Raw genomic sequence first — 19,936 nt, 5'->3', positions numbered from 1 at the left:
CATACACAACAATACCCGTAGCATTTTTATTCCCAGTTGCCAGTGTTTAGAAACAACCAATGTCCGTCATTAGGAGAATGGATGAAAAAATTGTGGTATAACCACAAAAGAGAATACTACATAGCTGTAATAAAGAATGAACAACTTTAACATCATGGATGAGTCATAAAAGGCACGATTCCAATTATATGAAGGTTGAGCTAGGCAAACTACTCTCAAGTGACAGATGTCAGAATACTGGGCAGGGTATCAGGGATCCTTCTGAGGTTTTGGAAATGCTCTGTATTTTTATCTGGGCAGTGGGCACCCAGATATATGACTATGTAAGAATTTAGCAGTGTTCATATTTGAGATTTGTGCTTTTACTGTATGTTCTAGCTCAATAAAAAATTTATTTTTTTTTCAATAAAAAATTTAAAATCGTATCTTAAAAATATCAAGCTCTAAACAAATATAAAGTAACAATGTGACCTTTTAACTACTGCTTTTCTTGTACTAACATATAGAACTTCACTAGGGATTTAAGGCAGACAAGGAAGACAAGAACAAAGGAAAATGTCATGGGGTCCAACAGGGGCCAGCAGTCAGAGACAACTGTTCTCAAGAAATGATCCTTAATTCTAATCTTATAATCTTTCACAATGCTTTGGGGATCTTTTTTGGAAGAGGCAGCATGAGAATCTTTTACGTACACGTGGCTGGTGGCATTCTATGGTGGAGGCATAAAAACGCATAGAGTCCAGAGTCTGGACTCTAACCAATTCTGCTGGCCATGAACTTGTGACACTGAGAAAGTCAACTTCACCTCTCTAGACTGCCTCTGGAAAATGACCAGATCACTAAGCTTTGAGCATCTATGAAGCTAAGATGGAAAAATCAATAAACGTCAGCAGCAATACAGAAGGCTAGATTAGGCAACTATAAGGAAAACAAGTGCTAACATGATGCCTTTTCCCCCATAAGAGTTTGTATCAAATGATTATTTAGACAAATCTCAACCTTGGAATCCTGTGAGAAACAATATTCCAAAGCCACGGGAATAAATTCTCTTTCCTCTCTGTGCTCTTAATATGGAGTAAAAAGAATGGAGGGCTGGGGCTCAGTCCTACCACTGGGTTCCTGGCCAGTGACACTGCGAGACTGTAAGCACATCGTTTTATGTCTCAGCCCTAAGTTTCTTCATGTGTATATAAAATAAGGAGTTTGGACCAGATCAGGATTTTTCAGGTTGTGTTCCCTGAGGGCTCTTCTAAGTTCTCAGAGCATGGGTAACCCCAAATTTCCACTCCCACTATCCATCAAGGGAGAAGTATCACCCTTCTCTGTTTTATGTATCAGGCTTCCTTTTAAGCTTTCAGTTTTAAAAATAAAAACTCAGCTAGATCATCATTAGGATTCCTTCCAGGTGAATAAAATTCTATACAACTTAAGCCAATATCCTCTGCCTTAGTTAAGAATCTGACTTGTTTAATCCTTTTAGCCCAGGGCTTCCCATCATTCTTTGTTGTCAGGGGCTCTACCTACTAGGAGTCAGTGGCATGCCCCCTGCTGTAACCACCTGGAATGTCTCTGGACAATGCTAATATCTCCTGGGGTATAAAATCACTCCTGGCTGAGAACCACTGTTTTAACCCTAACACAGGTTAGTAGGAAAAAATTTAAAAAAAAATTTTTTTATAAAGATGACAAACTTTGAATGAAGAATCAGCCTTTCTTGACCTTTTACAAGTCCAGGTCTCTCATGGACCATGGATGGTTCCCTGGTCCTGGATTGTGATGCTCCTGGAATGTGGCAGGATAAACAGGCACAACTCCTACCCACCACAGAGCCAAGCCCTGTGAATGAGATGACAAAGCGTGCACAGGAGCTACAAAGTCCTCTCCATGTTGTCGCCAATGGCAAGACTTCATCTTTTTATGGCTGAGTAGTATTCCGTGGTGTATGTATACCACGTCTTCTTTACTCATTCATCATCAATGGACACTTAGGTGTTTGTTTTTTTTCCGATCTTTGTTATCATAAATAATGCTGTGGTGAACACCAAGGTGTATATATCTTTTTGAAATATGGTCCTTGAGAGGATTATGCTAAGTGAAATAAGTCAGATGAAGAAAGATAAACAATGTACGATTTCACCAAAACCAGAACAAATGAACAAACCAAATGAAACAAAAATAAACCCATAGATACAGAGAACAGACTAGTAGTTACCAGAAGGGAAGGCATGACAGGAGGGTGAAATGGGTAAAGACGGTCAACCGTATGGGATGAATGGAAATCAAACTTTTGGTGGTGAGCGTGTAGTGTACACAGAAGTTGAACTATAATGCTGTACACAGAAATTTACTAATGGTATAAAGCAATGTGAACTCAATAAAAAGAAACAAAATAAAACTGGAGGAAAAATACATATACAAACATCAAACATTAATGGCATGTCTAACTAACTACCAGAAAACAGAAAAAGTGAAAGAATTCATGAGTGGAAAATTCAAAATCAAACAGAGGTATCAGTTAGCGAAAGGAAAAGTGACTGTCTAAGCTTATGTCAAGGCTATGGTTTTTCCTGTGGTCATGTATGGATGTGAGAGTTGGACTGTGAAGAAGGCTGAGCACCGAAGAATTGATGCTTTTGAACTGTGATGTTGGAGAAGACTCTTGAGAGTCCCTTGGACTGCAAGGAGATCCAACCAGTCCATTCTGAAGGAGCTCAGCCCTGGGATTTCTTCGGAAGGAAAAATGCTAAAGCTGAAACTCCAACACTTTGGCCACTTCATGCGAAGAGTTGACTCATTGGAAAAGACTCTGATGCTGGGAGGGATTGGGGGCAGGAGGAGAAGGGGACGACAGAGGATGAGATGGCTGGATGGCATCACTGACTCGATGGACATAGGTCTGGGTGAACTCCGGGAGTTGGTGATGGACAGGGAGGCCTGGCGTGCTGCGATTCATGGGGTCGCAAAGAGTCAGACACGACTGAGTGACTGAACTGAACTGAACTGAAGCTTATGTCATGAGAGAACTTTCTAATTCTACAGCAAGAATGACTTACCTATATTCTCAAAGAATCATAAAATCCACACATTTCTAGAATATATCAGAGGGAAACAGCTGTCCTTAAGATGGGCAAGTGTAAAGTCATGATTTAATTTTCATTTAAAATGGGCATCCCTGAATAATAATTCCTTTCAAATCATCATTTAACAGCAATAATGTGACAGTGTGCCAACTTTAAATAACATGGTCAATATCTTGAAATAATTTTAATGGACTATGAGGATTATTCTTCAATGTCTGAATACAGCCAAGTTTCTGTAATTGATTCTTTGGGAAGTGACCAAACATAACAGTTGCTTTGAAGAAAATGTAAATGAGTATTTTATTGTGTGGTCAAAACTGATTATACTTCCATAACTTGGCTAAGAGAAAAAGCTGAAGCATGTCTCTCCTATTAAAACTACAAGGAATCAACTTCCTTGAGCCAGAATTGTACTAATTCTCCCCATTATCATCCGTATGTACCTTCTCCCTTCCACAATTCTCTCCAAAAATCAACAGGTGCCATTAAAAATTAAAAAAAATTTTTTTAACATAGAGGACTAAGTTTTTATTCTGGAAAAAAAAAGGGGGGGCTCCTGTGATACCGAAGCAGACACAAAAGCATAATCTTACAGGTCAGACATGACAGAGTGTGTGCCAAGAGTCAGTCACAACAGCAAGCTTCACTCTGCTATGTTGACCATGCTTTCTCTCTGTTCAAACACAGTGATGTTTTCGGACTTGTCTTAACCAACTGAAATCAGTTCTGTTGATATCAGAATCATGTAAGGACACCCACCCGTATCTAGTCTTCACTGAAATTCTTCTCTGCAGCTTCATTACCAGACATTAAAATTCCTGATGGTTATGCTCTGTGCTCTTTAATTCCAAAGGTGATATTACATTTGCAACAAAGACTAAGGCCCAGACACACTCGCAGGAAGCACATTATCCCTTCTTAGCTTTCTTCCTTTTCTCGTATTCTGGCCTCACTCAACTCTGACACCTTCGGTTAAGAGGTACTGCTTAGGGGAAAAGACTGCCTTTTCAGTTCAGGGCTTTCCGCTTCCTCCCAAAACTGTAACGTACTCAGCTCTCAGCTGGATGACAGATTTTTTTGAATGCAATAATGATTAAAATGAAACTATCTGCCTTATTTTACCTGTTTACCAAAAGTGATTGATAAGCCTTCACTCTACATGATTTTACGTGTCACCTTAACTCTTCTATGGTGCCCAGCTGTTATGGCAAACACTAGATGTTGCTGTGAAGGTACATTATGAATGTGACTAACATTTACAATCAGCTGACTAAGTAAAGAAGGTTACCCTCAATAATGTTGGTAAGCCTGATCCAATCAGTTGAAGGAATTATGCCCCTGGAATGTAATATAGAAATCCTGCCTTAATTTCCAGCTTGCTGGCCTGCTCTATAAATTCCACATTTGCCAGCCCCTACAACTGTGTGAGCCAGTTCCTTAAAATGAATCAATCCCCCCTCCACACCCTCCCCCCACACAGTATTGGTTCTCTCTGCAGAGCCCTGAATGACACACCCTAGTTCCAGGGGGAAGTATTATCACGCCATTGCATAAAATAACAAATCCAGTTAAAAGGCACTCTGAAGCCCACAGTACTCAGTCTTGACTGTGGCAGCAGTGGGTACAGACATCACAGAACTTTCTCTGAGACAACCGTCAGCATCTTGAAGAATGCTTTTTAAATTCTGAGATCTTACTTCCTGAGAGCAGGGGCCATATCTGTTCTTTAACAAAATGCTTTTGCCAGGCAGAGTGCTTAATAAAAAGTCTTGTATATTCTAATTTCTTTGCCAAACAATATCATGTTTTTTGCCAAATGTGTTTTCTGAACTGAAAATTCAAGATTTTTAAACTTTGGCCTGTGTTTAGCCCATAGATGAACATCTCTGGCCTTGTTTCCACTATTCCCTTAGATTCCTGTTCATGAGTCCCTGACCAAGCTCTCCCTTACCGGGCAGTTAATTTTTGAGTCTCCAATGCTTCCTTCTGCTACCCTGTAAGCAACTGAGTCTCTAGAGGGCGGGGGTGCTGTTTTATCGTTCAGTACAGTGCCCAGCAAACATACTGTAGCCCAGCAAACATAACTGACGGCTGCCATGTGTTGTACTAGCAAGGCCGGGTCAACCACCGACTGTAAATAACACTGGATGTTATGAACCATATACTTCTGAGCTACTCAATTTAATTTCATTGAAATTTCATCACAAATGTGCAGTATAATGAAGAAGAACTGAGCTGAACAGCTGTATGTTTTTGACTCACAACTGAATCAGATGTAATGCTCATCCTCCACACAGGAAGACACCAAGTATGTTGACCATTTGCATCAATATGAAGTCTTTTTTTGTTGTTAAAAATTACTCCCTGGTGACTAATGTGTGGCCTGGGTGGGGATCACTGGGCTAGATGGATTTCCTAGCCTTAACCACGGTCTACTATGGATCACAAACTCTAGAGGTACTGAAGTGCAACTGTAGGTGAGTTCTAGAAACATTATCGTAGTTTATGGCAAACTGAATGAGATTACAATTTCTCCTATGAGGATGCTGCAGCTGAAGCAATTTGCCTGTTGGTTGAGTAAAGAACGGTACAGTAATCTAGTTACCCCTAGAATTTTACTTCTTCAAGGAAGAATGAGCACCAAAAAAATAATCTCCACCACAATAATTCATCTAAAGGCAGGGAGTTAGCCCGCAATACCTTTTTGGCTTCCTCAGTGGTGACAGAGCTTCCAGGGGCTTCATCTTTGGTGATCAGAGTAACTCCATCTATAAAGTAATTCACAGAGGAAAATTCAAGTACAGAGACTCAAGCCCAATCCCACCTTCCTTTCCACCACACCTCCTCCCAGCTTTGCATGGGAGATTTTTGGAATTATTAATATAAAGGTGCTCTTCTCTATAGGAAATATAAAGCTTTATGAAAGATGCTGAACTCTCATCATTTTTTCCATCTTCCATCGCCCTTTCTCCCATGTTTGCTTATAGAAAATGAAAGCCACATCACAAATGTTACCTGTTGTGTGAAGTCTTTCTTGATTCAATCTCTCCCTTAGAACTCTTCAGATCACTTTGTTTATCCCTTTGAAATAGCTCTCACCATACTGTATCCTGTATGACTGTAAATATTTTATCCCTCCTAACAGATTATACTTTCTCTAGGGCAGGGATTACATTTTATTCATTCTTCTATTTCCCTCAGTGTATGTCATAGCAGGAGCTCAGTAAATAAATGCAAATTGAGTAACTATGCTTTGGTCCAAACCCATTAGGTACCAGATACGGGAATCTGTAGACTTTCTGACTTCTAGCAGTGTGACCAGCTATTGATGGAATGGCAGAAAGCTAAGGTCAGAAGGAAACACGCTCTTACAAAGATCTTGCCTATCATTTAGCCTAGAGTGTTGAGTTGAACTCAGTGAGAGCAAATTAAGGATGGAAAATCTACCCTTTAGTTTTCTCTTCTTAAGATTTTCTTCTGTCTCAAGTGGTTAATGCACAAAACGTTCTCAGAAAAGCACATGCATTTAACATCCATTTGTACCTAGAAATGGCACAAGGTCATGTGTATTCTCTCAACAGGATGGAGATATATATATATATATATATGTATATATATCTATCTATCTTGTGTATGTCCTTCGAATTTCTTTTCAGCAAGCAATATACCGGAGGCATTCAATATCTACCAAAACCAAACTCTTTCATCTACTGGGTCGACAGCAGAGACACAAAAGTGATTTGAGTAAGCCCAATTCACCACCTATTCTAATTGCTTTTGCTCCCCAGTGTAGAAGTTAAAGGGCTGAAAAATTAACTGTCAGGGAAATGGTTGTCTGTGTGATGAAAAACTGCCTGTTAGAAGCTGGAGAGATGGGCATGTGACTCCTTTTTTTGCAGAGTTTGCAAAGAAGGACAGGTTGAAACTAATTTGGGGGCTCTACTTCAAGTACGAAGTTTTGTACTTTGCAACATCATTGTTTTCGTAATATGTACTTTTAATAGGTAATATCTTGTGTTTCGGTTCTGAAAGAAAATCAAGCCAGGTTAAAGGAAATGGGCAAAGGGCATGATGGAAATCAAACAACAAGCCTAAAAGTGAAAGAATGTTTGTTGCCCTGTTTCTATGTTTAATTTGCATTAGTCACTGTGAATAAGTGAGTGGCTTTGGTGCATGAAGACACTGGCTGGCTAATATAAAATGCCCAAGAACATGGCAATGAAAGATGGAGGAAGCAAAATGTGGGGGAGATTAACGAAAGTGCTATGGATCCAGCAGGACTTACAGGTCTAAGAATCTGAGACAGGGATCAATGACTGCCTATACAGCTTCTTCGGTCATCAAACAGAAAGGCACAGTCATGAAAGGGCCACACTACACAAAGAGTTTAAGATGGGACTTATATGTTTACTTATTATTTATCACTTTGTAGTTCTGCTTATTAATCAAGATTTTCAGTTCACCAAATACTGAGCATTTCCCAAATCCACATGGAAAAATCCACACGGGACGTCATCAGGTCCTCACATAACACGTCACACAATATAATTTATATTTAGAACTTATACTTGGAAAATACAGCATAACTATTTAAGAAAAAGACAAAAGACACCTTACCATGGACGACAATTTCCCAGAAATGATTTAATTGTTTAACTTCCACTTTCTCTCGAAGGGCTTTCAGGAAATTGTTAAAGCGCTGCTCTTCTGAAAACTGCAAGAGCGTGTGGGGGTAGGGAAGGTGGCAGGTCAGAGCTCATACAGAAACATAATTCACCCCAAAGCATTTTATACACACACACACACACACACACATATACACACACACAAATCCACCATATTTAATTATTAAACACACATAAAATGTTCTTCTTTGGTAAATTTCAGCTTCGTTTGCTAGGAGTTGTAAATCTTTCCATCTGTTGAAGGCACAGAAATTTCCATAGCTACCCAGGTTTTTTTGTGGCCTGGTACTTTGTTCTTTTAGGGTTTAATATAGACAAATTCAAACAAAAACAGAGCAATTTAGTGGATGCTGTGCACCCATCACCTTTGTAACATCTATACCCTCACTTTCTCCCACGACTCTTGGGTTGTTTTTAAGCAAATTTCAACCATATTAGCTCATCTATAAATATGCAATATCTAAAATATAGACTTAAAAAATTCACAAAAAATTAATAATAAGAGTAATAACCAGTCAGTATTCACATATTCCCAACTTTCTTTTTATATTTTTAGTTTAAAAAAGGTCATTAAGATTGACTAATATGTCTCTAAGGCCTCTTTGGCTCCTCTCGCACCTTTCTCTCTCTCTTTTTTGGAGTCCAATGACCTGGTGGTTTAAAGGACACGCGGTGGCGACAGTGCACGGAAGTGTTCTCAGATGCTCTCTCCAGGCAGCGGGGGATGTGCGCACTAAAAAACAGTTCCACTACCTTTTCAGCTAAGCAAATCTTTCTCCACCTGACTGAGTCATCTTTAGTCTTATATTGACTCCATTTGGCCAAAAGTTGATATTTGATAAAATTGATATTGATCTGTAGGGCATTTGGTTTATCTACTTCTGAATCTTTCATCTCATTCTAATTTTAACAATATTTTTATTTTCTTATCACTCTTTGTAACTACCTAAACAATTCAAGAAGTAATTTGGTCATTCATCAATCCTCTCAATAATTATCTAACTGTATTTTCTCCATCCATTTCCTTAAAATAGTTAGCCAAACAGAATCCAATAGAAGAGAAATTTGGTTGGCTCACTAAGTAGAAATCATAAAGCCAGGGCTATAGTGTAATAAAAAGCTAACTTCGAGGCATACAACATCCCAGTCACCCACCCATCTTTATTCTTCCTCAGAAATGACAGCAATAGTAACATGAGCTAGTCATTTCTACTCCTCTTGGCATATGTTGCTCTTCACAGTAAGGATGATCATTTTCAAAGCCCAGGCTTATCTGTGGGGTGCTGTATGTCTCTCCCCTGTGATGGTGGCCAACTGTTTAGGAAGAGGACACAGGATAGAGTTACCTGAATGGCTTCTTCCCTGAAGGCTTTGATGCAGTCCATGCTCTTCATGAAATACAGTGTTTCGTTAGTATCCAAAAACTGCTCGATGTGATTTATTAGCTGGTGACTCGCTAGAACATAAGACAATACATTTATTTTCCTCAATCTGAGTGACGCTTGTTAGAGAGAATGGATGCTCCTGTGTGCCTGTAAGTAGTGTGTTTTTATGGATCAAGAGCCTCCCTTGTGGTCTGTTTGCACAAAAGCCATTCTTCTTTTAAGGGGGTGGATGGGAAGGAAAGATGAAATGCAGAATGCTGATTTCAAAAGTCTACATTTAAAAGGTTTGGGTAATACTGACATTTGTCAAGAAATAAAATTTCTTAAGTGTTTAGAATTATAGCTAAATATTTCTTTTGGAATTTCAAACATTAAGCTGTTATTGCTTTTTATTTACCCCCCAAAATTTAGGGACCATTTGGGTATCTCAAAAGCGCATTTCCTGATAACATCATAAAAAACATATCTTCTATTTCCTCCCCTAATTCCACTCAGGATAAATGTCAAATAGTGTCAGACAAAGAAAAATAATCAGCCAGGGACACTCCACCCTCTTCCAATCACAGATCACATTAGAAAAGACCAGCCCTCAACTTAATTTAGTAATATCCCTATAGAATGGAAAATCATTGCTACTTATCTTCTGCCCTCAGTTGAATCTCAAGAGTCTCTAAGGTACTCAGCACTCTACGAAGCCATGGATACTTAACAAATGATAATGGTCAGCAAGCAACGTCATAAGTGATACAGAAAGAGGAAATGCATTAATAACGTTACGGTTTCCAAGGTGGGCTGCAATTTGAGACTGCCTCATAAACAAAACATTCTTCATTTAAAAAAGCAGAGGAAATTAAAACATAAAGTCATCAGGGAACTTAAAGTGGTTAAGCAGGTCAAAACAGACTTATGATCTGTGCAGAAGAACAAACCAAGGAGACAGGCATAAGTCATGACCTAAAGGCTCATTCTTACTTGTTTCCTGAAACTGCTCGCCAGCCGGCTGTTCAGCAATTTGTGCTGAATGGTCAAGGTGTTCTAAGAGTGCACATGTGCCATTGTTATGGCCTCATCTGAGCTTTCCCATAGTTACGAATGTGTGCCTGCAGTACTAATGAAAACCACTTTCAAGGCTTCCCTGTAAAGGCTAAAGGCCGCCAGCTGAATCACAGTGACTGGAGCACTGCTCAATACCTTATGAAAGGCATGAAATGCAGAGCCATCAACTTATTTGCCAAGGATCCTATAGCATGTGGAAAGGATTCAAAAACTGGATGAAGTATTTCCTAATACAATAATTTTGCAGCAAGTGAAAACATCCTGGGAACCATTTCATCTTTTCTACCAAATAGGAGATTATGATCTCCATCACAACGAACTACTTAACCAACTTGAGGGATTAAAGAAAACACTTTTCTGAAATTTCAGAAATCTTTACCCATGTACCCTATAGCAGTGAATTAACATCCAACTATGATTCAAAGCAGAGAAGGAATGTTTGGATAGGACTTTTGAAACAAAGTTTTAAATAATACAACCCTGATCAGTAAGCAGAGCAGAAAACTATCAACAAGAAGCTGAGACCAACAGAAGCTATCTCCTTCTTTTAGCCTGGAAAGGGAAAGTAAGAGAAATGTTTGATATTTCCACTCAAGCAGCCTGCTTTCTCAGATAGTCTGATAGCAAGTTCACTCAGCGTTTCCTATCTGGGCACAAATGAGAATTTTTAAAGGCCAAGGGCAATAATCCCAGAGACATCACATTTCTCATTTCTTTTGAAAGGTGAATGAGGAAATCTCTGCAAGTTATAATGTAAAGCTGTAATATTTCTCTTTGCTTGATACAGTGATTATTTTAATTTAGCCTAATACATATTTACTGTGTAACTGCAACATATAAGATGCTATACTATGTTCTATAGGAAACACAATGAAGTTGAAGATAAGATCCTTGCCGGTGGGGAGTTTACATGCTAATAGAGAATATAACACATATACATAAAAATAGTAACAGAGGTCAACATGAAGAGCTGAGTGGTACAGAAATATATCAACTAATCTGAATTTTAAAAACTCTTTGGTGATTATAAGAAAGATTTGTGAATTAACTTGGCTTTTTTGCTGGGCAATGAAGGAAAAGTAGAATTTGGCTATCAGACAGCCAAAAAACAGAATGAGCAAAAGTATAAAGCAGAGAGGTGGGAAAGCACGGGGTGTATGTGGAGGAAAGGACACGGTCCAGCGCGTGGAGTCCATGGCCAGGAGTAGCGAAGAAAGAGGAGGAGAGGTGGAAGGGAAGGGCGTCCCAAGGAGAGTGAACAGTGTGCATGAGGAGCTGGGGCAGGACAGATAAAGTACAGGAAAAAAAGGGTTCAAGACCAAGCCTTTAAGGAACCTCAGGATTCAGAGGCTGTACAGAGGAAAGGCTGCTGATAAAGAAGGCCAATAAGGGATGGTTAGGGAGGCAGGAGAGAGTCAGGAGGGTATGGCACCACAGATACTAAGAGAAGAAATTATCTGAAGATAAGAATTGTCTACTGTGTTATAAAGTGCTACATACATAATATTACACATTATTATTACATAAATTCTGCAAGGAAAAGAGTGTAATGAGCACAGAAGATAAAGGACTCTAAAACACAGCGTGTCCTTGGGCCTGGGAGCCCATGAAACAACTAGACAGTGCTGAATTGCTCTGCAAAACAGGCTCTGCACCCATCCTTATCTTGAATCTTGATGGCACACACACACACACACACACACACACACACATCTTATAGAAAAAAAATAGAAAAAAATACTCAAAAGAAACTAAAATAAAGCAAATGTGAAAGCCAATAACCCACTTGCAATAATGATATGGATAAGAAAGAATACAAAGAGAAGGAAGTAGCAGTCTCAATTCTCAGTTTCCATTTAAGAATGACATCCTTACTTATCTGTGGGCCCATGTGGATTTAGTTTTCTTATTTACATGTTGGACTGTTCTGTTCTTTCCCCCAGAAGGTTCAGGAATGCAGGTAGATAAACATACCCAAACTTCAGACAAACCCAATGAATACACAGAACCAGACTCTATCCTTCTCGGAACAATCAGTTATGTGGCCTGTGCATCTGGCCCCCTACCTAGACTATTTTGTGGTTCACTGATTATAATGAACCTTTTAACACCAGTGAATAGATGTGATGGACGATGCTCTAATATACTGAATATCAGAAAGGGATGTGGATGAGGGACTTCTTCTCTAAACTTTGGTGGCATTTCCCTGCCATTTTTAATAAATGTAAAAATGCAGAAGTGGCTGACAAAAGTAATCTAACTCCGGCTGGATTATGCTTTTGATGCCCCCTTCTCTCCTCCTCCTCATACAGGAAATGCTGAGGACTGGGGTGCTTTCCTCTGCTTCCACATCAATCACGGTATTCACGCTCAGTAAATCACAGCTCCAACTATAGTTCACGAAAATGCTTTTTCAGAATTACTCAGAGGCTCAATAATACTCATTAGCAGCTAATATAAAAAATGGCCACTGGAAGGGCCATCCATCTTAGGATAGTAGTCAAGCAAAGGCTGTCATTTATCTCAAGAAGTCTTCAAAATCAAGATGTCTATTCTGGATTTCAAACCTGTCTGTTCTGGATTTTGAGGTTTTTAATAGAGGCATTAATATGTTAATCTAGAATCTGACATGAGTACAGATCGTTGATACGCAAAATGAGTTTTCATACTTATAATACTTTAGTGTTATATTAAAATCTTATCAAGATTCAAAAGTGTTATGTAAGAGGAGAACGGTGGTGTTTTTTTGTTTTAATCTGAAATGTATGCTTTTTTTCTCTCTCCAGAAAACCTTCAACACCTTCCAAAAGTGAAAGGGATAGTTGCTCAGTCCTGTCTGACTCTTTGCGACCCCATGGACTGTAGCCCACCAGGCTCCCCATCCTGGAACTTTCCACACAAAAATATTGGAATGGATTGTCATTCCCTTCTCCAAGGGATCTTCCCAACCCAGCGATCAAATCTCAGTCTCCTGCATTGCAGGCAGAATCTTTATCATTTGAGCCACCAGGGAAGCCCCCCAAAGTTCTACAAAATGAATCATCCCTCTTCCTGCTGCTCAGTCATGACCGTCTGGGGCCATGTGCTTGCTGGTCTCTGACTTGACATTTACTTACTCTTCTCTTCTCTGCAAAGATGTTTCCAACAAAGTAAAAGGAAGTCATTTACTGAGGGGTTTTTTTCCCTCTATCCTACAGAGCCAAAAGAGCAGTAGTTCACTCAACCGTCACGTGTTATGTATAAGGGACTGGAAAGCTATCGCAAATGATTTTGCTGAACCCAGGCATCATTCAGGATGTTTCTCAATTTAATTCTTCTCGTGATCTCAATGCCCTTATGTGAATTTTAATTATTGAAGAGGTGCACATTTTACAGATGTCAGCAGTCAAATCATTTAAAAATGTTCAACAGTTTACATAGTCAATAATAATGGCATCTTTATTAAAGAAAATAAAGTGACAATAAAAAATCTAGCATTTAAATAAAAAAAGTATATGATCAGGTCAGTCATTAAGAGAATTAAAAGGAGTAACATCTTTCAGTAACAAATAAAAATCTAAGTGAGTAGTCCAGTTTATAGCCAATGAAATCCACATGTAAATTACTATCACTGTTTTTAAAGCAAAAAGTTAACAAGAAACATTTGCCTGGTAAGAAAACAAGTCTGTTTTAATACAGGGAACAAAAATCAGTCACAAAGAGGCTTCCCTGTGTCTCAAATAGGGTATAAACTGGCCATCGTGGGTAGAGGCTTTGTGCATTATCAGGCAAGGTCCAAAGAGAAGAACAGAAATCACTGAATATTTAACCAAGGAAGTTTAATGCAGGCAACTGTTAACACAGGTGATAAAGAACTGTAAAGCCAACTGAGAATGGGTGCTGTAACCCAGAGATTAGAAATAGCAAGAAGCCTCTAGCACCCCCTGGCACCGCAGGGGAACAAGAACAGAGCAGAAAGGAGATAAGAGGAGGGGATAACTAAAGCCTGTCCTATAGGGGCAGAAACCATGGAGGACTTGGAGATGCTGCCCTACTCGGGGCTGGGGGTGGGTGAGGAGAAAGAGAAATACCCTGGCTTATCCCTCCCTCCTTACTTCTCACCAGGATCTGAACCCAGTAGGAAGCCTGTACCTGTGGGAGCCTGAAGATGCAACCTGCAGGGACAGGCTCTACCCCACTTCTCCCCGCAGACCCAAGGCACACAGGGAAAGGGTGAGCAGAGGATCTCGGGGCCACTGGCACAGTGTGTTATCATGAACCCACAGGAGTTGAACGCCCCATTTACACATCAGATATTTGCAGGAGACAGAAATTAACAAAGCCGTCTTTAACTTAAATAATAAAGGAATATAAAGTGTATAGGACTTTTCTTCATTACTGAACCCTTCCCATGGTGTTCATGACCTTTAAGGAGTCAATTGCACTTCAGGGAATGTAAGAACAAAAAGAAGGTATCCTAAACATTTTCTCTCTAAATGACGTAAGATGTGCCGATTTATTTCTTTAAATACCCTTTCGACTTCTACTTCCAAAAGAATTTGGATCTATGATCCCAGGAATTTGTCCTGAATGCTTGTGCTTCTTGGTCTGGTATTATTCCTGTTTTTAGTTTTGTAGTCTTTAATGAAATCTGCTTACTGGGGAAAAATAAATCACTGGCGGCAAGAAGAGAAACTAAGAACCAGGGGGAAAGGATAAGTGTTATGGATCTGAAAGGGACATTCAATTGCTGTCTCGTTTTTGAGCAGGTGGACTGTGGAGTGGACACAGCTCTGCCCTTTTACCTCTGCTCCACCCTTCCCCTTTTAGAAGCTGTTCTGCTAGACTCTCTGCCCCAAATTTCCTCATGTAGCAGACAGAAGAAGTTGCCTGCCTCCCTTGAAAGAACAGAAAAAGTCAGCGGATATGACAGAGAATACCACAGCTATAATATCATGCATGACCAGTGGCACAGGAAATTGAACTAAGGTGTGTAAAAGCGATGACCACTTCAACAGTACAGATACAGCCCTGGTAGTTGTTTTTTATTATTATTAATATTTTTCTTACCAATAACTAAAAAACTCAATTAAAACTTCACCATTTAAACTCCGTAAATTAAGTCACAGCCCGTTTTTTCATGCTTAACGATTTTCTCATTAAGTGCAGTAATTTCTTACAAATTACACTAATAAAAGTAACTCTTGCTGGGTATTTTCCCCCTCTTTTTAAATGCTGCCTTTTCATTGATGTGTTAAATTAAAACCCCAGGCACAAAGAGCAGAGTAAATGCAAAGTCTTTATTGTTCAGACTCCAATCCGGCAGACTATGAGATCTCTTTCATTTTATTTTTGTTTTTATTTGAGCTAATTGTGAGGCCTGCTTTGTAGCCACAGGAAGAAAGATTTTGAAGGTCTCTTGGTCTTAGCTCACTCTAGAAAACAAGTGATAGTGTAAGCTAATGAGAAACTAGAAAAATGGCATTTGGTTCAGCCCACTGCCTTCAAGATCAGTTTATGAAAGGGAACATGATGCCAAGACTTTTTCATTCTGGATGAATAATATTTCCCATCTTAAATAACTTGGGTGTAAGACTAAATCTGCCCCCAAGTCAGCTGGAAATTTTTAGGCTTGCTGGTCAGTGGGTGGGGGTTTTATGGAATTCTATGGCCTTTCAATTTTTATTAAAAATTCGATTTATTTAATTTAACTCTTAAAGACCCACCAAATACATCCCATGAAACCTGAAGATTATCAGTTCATATTTACAAGGCTTATGCTGCTGCTGCTAACTCACTTCAGTTGTGTCTGACTCTGTGCGACCCCATAGACAGCAGCCCATCAGGGTCCACCGTCCCTGGGATTCTCCAGGCAAGAACACTGGAGTGGGTTGCCATTTCCTTTTCCAATGCATGAAAGTGAAAAGTGAAAGTGAAGTCGCTTAGTCGCGTCCCACTCTTAGCGACCCCATGGACTGCAGCCTACCAGGCTCCTCCGTCCATGGGATTTTCCAGGCAAGAGTACTGGAGTGGGTGCCATTGCCTTCTCTGTACAAGGCTTATAGCAATTAACTAAAGACCAAAGAACATCCTCTCTTTAGTCTAATTCCTTCATTTCCAAAGAGGAGTGTACTTTAAGTAGCGCAAAACTGGGGCATGACACTAACATAAGGAAGAAACGAAAGGAAGTCCTTTTCATCAAGCGAGGAAGTGATATCTTCCTCTCACTAATGTAATGTACATGCTATATGCTTGGAAGTATGCACTGAAGATGGGAGTAGGGAGTATAGAGGGCAGAGAAAGAGCATCTTCATAATTTTCTAAGGTCCTATAACAAATTTTAAATTCTACAATGGCGAAACATACTAAAATAAGATATTTTACTAAACACTACAGTGATACAGACGAATTCAAAACTAAAGCATCTAGATTTCATTCTGGATGAGTAGCGGGAGAGAGGTAGAATGCAAGATGACAGTGTTTGGTACTGTATGAATTTTATAGTATCTGTCCAGCTTCATACCTGAGCGGACATCATCAAACTCATATAGGAAGTAGGCAGAAGGAACCAAGCAGACACAGAAACAGTGCAGCCAAGAGAAAATGCTGGAACAGGAGACCAATTTGGCAGTGGGATCCAGGTGGTAATCCAATGGAACTGAAATTCATGTATCAATTGAAGAGATACAGTGATGAGTGATGAGTCAGACTCCTCAGCAAGGAGAGAAGCAGATGGCTGCTAGCTGAATGTGCTTTTGGGGATGACAGAGGAGGGGGAGGCAGGACACAGAGCTTTACAATGCCTCAAGAATCTGACTAGTTCTTAAATGGAATATCAAGAACCAGAAATTTAAAAACTATACTCCATGTATCAATCTTCTTAAAAATTGGTAAATAATGATGTCCTGCGCTTATTTGGTATCTTTCCTTACGGACCCTTCAGACCCCTCTTTTTTTTTTTCTTTTCATTTTTTTTCCCCTCTGTTTTTGATTTTTATGAAGAAAGTTGTATAATATTCTATAACTCAAAATACAGAGATGCTTCTTCTCTTATGAGGCTAAGATTTATAATTAAATCCAGAAAACCTGAGGGTTAATCTGGCTGTAATTCAAAAATTCAAATCATGATGATTCCCAAGCACTATTTTATTAAGGACAATGATGCAAACAAAAAAAATCACTACTAGCCGGCAGTACTCAGAGAGCATAAAAACAAATGGAGGTTATATTTGCGTAGACCAGCAGCAGCATCTTTGATAATGAATCATATTACAATAAAACTACTACCAGGCATTAATATCCCAGGATACACAGGCTCTTAAATCTCAAGAATCTCTCTGTGGGGTTGGGGCCGGGATCTGGTGGGGTAAGAAAAACAAGGGACATTCATACAGAAGGGCAGCAAAGTGAATGTCACAAGAGTATTAGCAGGCGTCCAGTGTGGTCTGAGCACAGGGTACACAGAGGGGACCTGTAGAATACTGGTTTAGAATGGCAGGATGCGACCAGGTTGTGTGAAGTCTTGACTGGAGGACTAATTTCAAAGACACACAGAGTGATTAAGAAGGGCTGACCCATAATCAAATCTGTGCTATAAGAAGCTAAATCTGTACCAACACATAGGATGAGATGAATTTTGAGGGTAATTAAGACAGGATGCTATAACTGTCCAACGGTGAAATGATGGAAGCCTAAATTGTAGTAGTGGTATTTAGGATGGAAAGGAAAAGACAGATATGAAACAACTGGATTAGAAAGTGATTGAAAATTACAAAAAACTTATAACTAGGTACAAAGTGGTTAGAAACACTCATCAGCAGTAAATTCAAGAGGCAAAATAACAGCAGTAACAAAAATCCCTTATTTCTGCAGAAAGTCCTATTAACGCTCACGGCACTAGGACGCCCCATCACTTTGGCTGCTGCCTCACTAGGGATGCTTTTCTCAGGGCCCTCTCCTATCCAGCCTCTTATTGCTCAGGTCTGCCAGCCTCTTCCATGAATTCCTCCTTACACCAGTCAACCCACCTGCACCTACACCCATACTCTGCATCCTTCCTAATGTTCTGGATAGACTATCTGTGTGTGCAACTATCTAAGTTACTCCTTCCACCTGTGCCCTAGAACTCACACCTCCCCCTACTCAAGAATCTCATTTTTCTCATGTCTTTACAGACCATTTCTACGGTGACTTCTCCCAGATTTATATTTACAACCCAGGCCTTTTTCCTAAAGTCAGGACCTGTATAACCAACTTAATATGTCTTTATGTTCTCAATAAATGTCAACACCTTCCAGCTGTTCAGGCCCAAATACTTAAGAGTCACCCTTGACTTGTGTCCTTCTCTCACATCCTATTTTCAGACTATCAGCAAAACCTGCCAAGAAAGAGTTTGACCTCTTTTCACTGCCTCTCACTTGGATCACTGCAGTGGCCTTCTAACTCATCCGCCTACTTCAACCTTGCCCAGTCTCAACAGGGCAGCCAGAGTGCCTTTTAAAACATAATCAATCAGCTCATCCTCTACTCAGAACTCTTCAGCAATTTCCCATTTCACTCAGAGTAAAAGCAAAAGGTTAGGAGGCCCTACATGACGAGTGCCCCAGATACCGCTCTGATCTCATCTCTGCTTCTTTCCTCCAGCCACACTGGCTTCCCCAATACTCCTGGGCAATGCTCCCTCTTGGCTGCAAAGTGTTTCCCAGAGATAGCTACCACACTCTACCTTCCACATTCCTCAATTCTCTGTTCAAATGACAACCAAGTAGCCAGCCTTCCTTGGTCCTCTACATAAATCACTAGCCTGTAACAACCCCAGCATTCACTTTCCCCTCACTATCCTATTTTAATTTTTCTCTATAGTGATGGTGCTGTTATGAGTAGAACAGGGTTCCCTCCAAATTCACGTTCTTCCCAGAACTTCAGAATGTGACCTTATTTGGAAACAGGGTCCTTGCAGAGTAATCAAGTCCAGATGAGTTCAAAAGGGGGAGGGAGTGCTGAGCCAGTAAAATGGTGTTCATGTAAGAAGAGGGAAATCTGGATGCAGACACACAGAATTCCAGCTGACGATGAGGCAGACTGGAGGGATGCATCCACAAGCTAAGGAACACCAAGGATTGCCAGCTGTCACCAAAAGCTGGGAGACAGGCACGGAATGGATTCTCCCAAGCGTCCTTAGAGAGAACCAACTTTATTGACACCTTGATTTTGGACATCTAACTTCCAGAACTGAGAGAAAATAAACTTGTTATTCTAAGCCAGCCAGTTGGTGTACTTCATTACAGCAGCCCTAGGAAACGAATCCAAGTGCTTACCACCACTTGACATAGATTTTATTCATTTACTGTCTGTATCTTGCCAAAAAGACTAGCACATAATTGGCATTCAACAACCATTTGCTGAATGGATGAATAAATGATCGAGCCCTCCTGAGTTACTCCTCTAAAAGCTTCATGTCTAAAAGACACGAAGATGTCTTTTTGTGTTCCTTCAACTTAAATCCATACATTGCGTATTCAGTATTGGCTATCACTAGGGGGAATGGACAGCCTAGAATTCTTATCACCACTCTTTAATTTTTATAGAGAAAGAAATAATTAAAACAAAGATCCCTTAAAAGAGAAAACGCAGAGACAAAGAGTAACAGCCTACAAAAGATGTATACAGGAGTCAGATATATCATTTCCACATTACTATAACTATATATGCAGGCATCTTTGCTGCTGTCATTTACTAAGAATGAATTAGG

At 39.8% G+C, this 19,936-nt stretch overlaps 1 protein-coding gene across 3 annotated transcripts in view; it reads right to left on the bottom strand.

The window, feature by feature from the left end:
- The window catches only part of XRCC5 (X-ray repair cross complementing 5), an 86,667-nt gene that overhangs the window by 6,881 nt on the left and 59,850 nt on the right, over positions 1-19,936 (bottom strand). For all 3 annotated transcript variants that reach the window (XM_059875096.1, XM_024975584.2, NM_001102141.1), the window contains 3 exon segments: positions 9,112-9,221; positions 7,698-7,794; positions 5,781-5,848 (listed from right to left, as the gene is read on the bottom strand). In XM_059875096.1, coding sequence (XP_059731079.1) covers positions 5,781-5,848; positions 7,698-7,794; positions 9,112-9,221 — 275 coding nt within the window.

Source organism: Bos taurus, chromosome 2, assembly GCF_002263795.3.
Source record: "Bos taurus isolate L1 Dominette 01449 registration number 42190680 breed Hereford chromosome 2, ARS-UCD2.0, whole genome shotgun sequence".
In the NCBI taxonomy this organism is placed as follows: domain Eukaryota; kingdom Metazoa; phylum Chordata; class Mammalia; order Artiodactyla; family Bovidae; genus Bos; species Bos taurus.
Note: the sequence above shows the minus strand (reverse complement) of the source record. Positions and strands in the feature narration are given on the sequence as shown.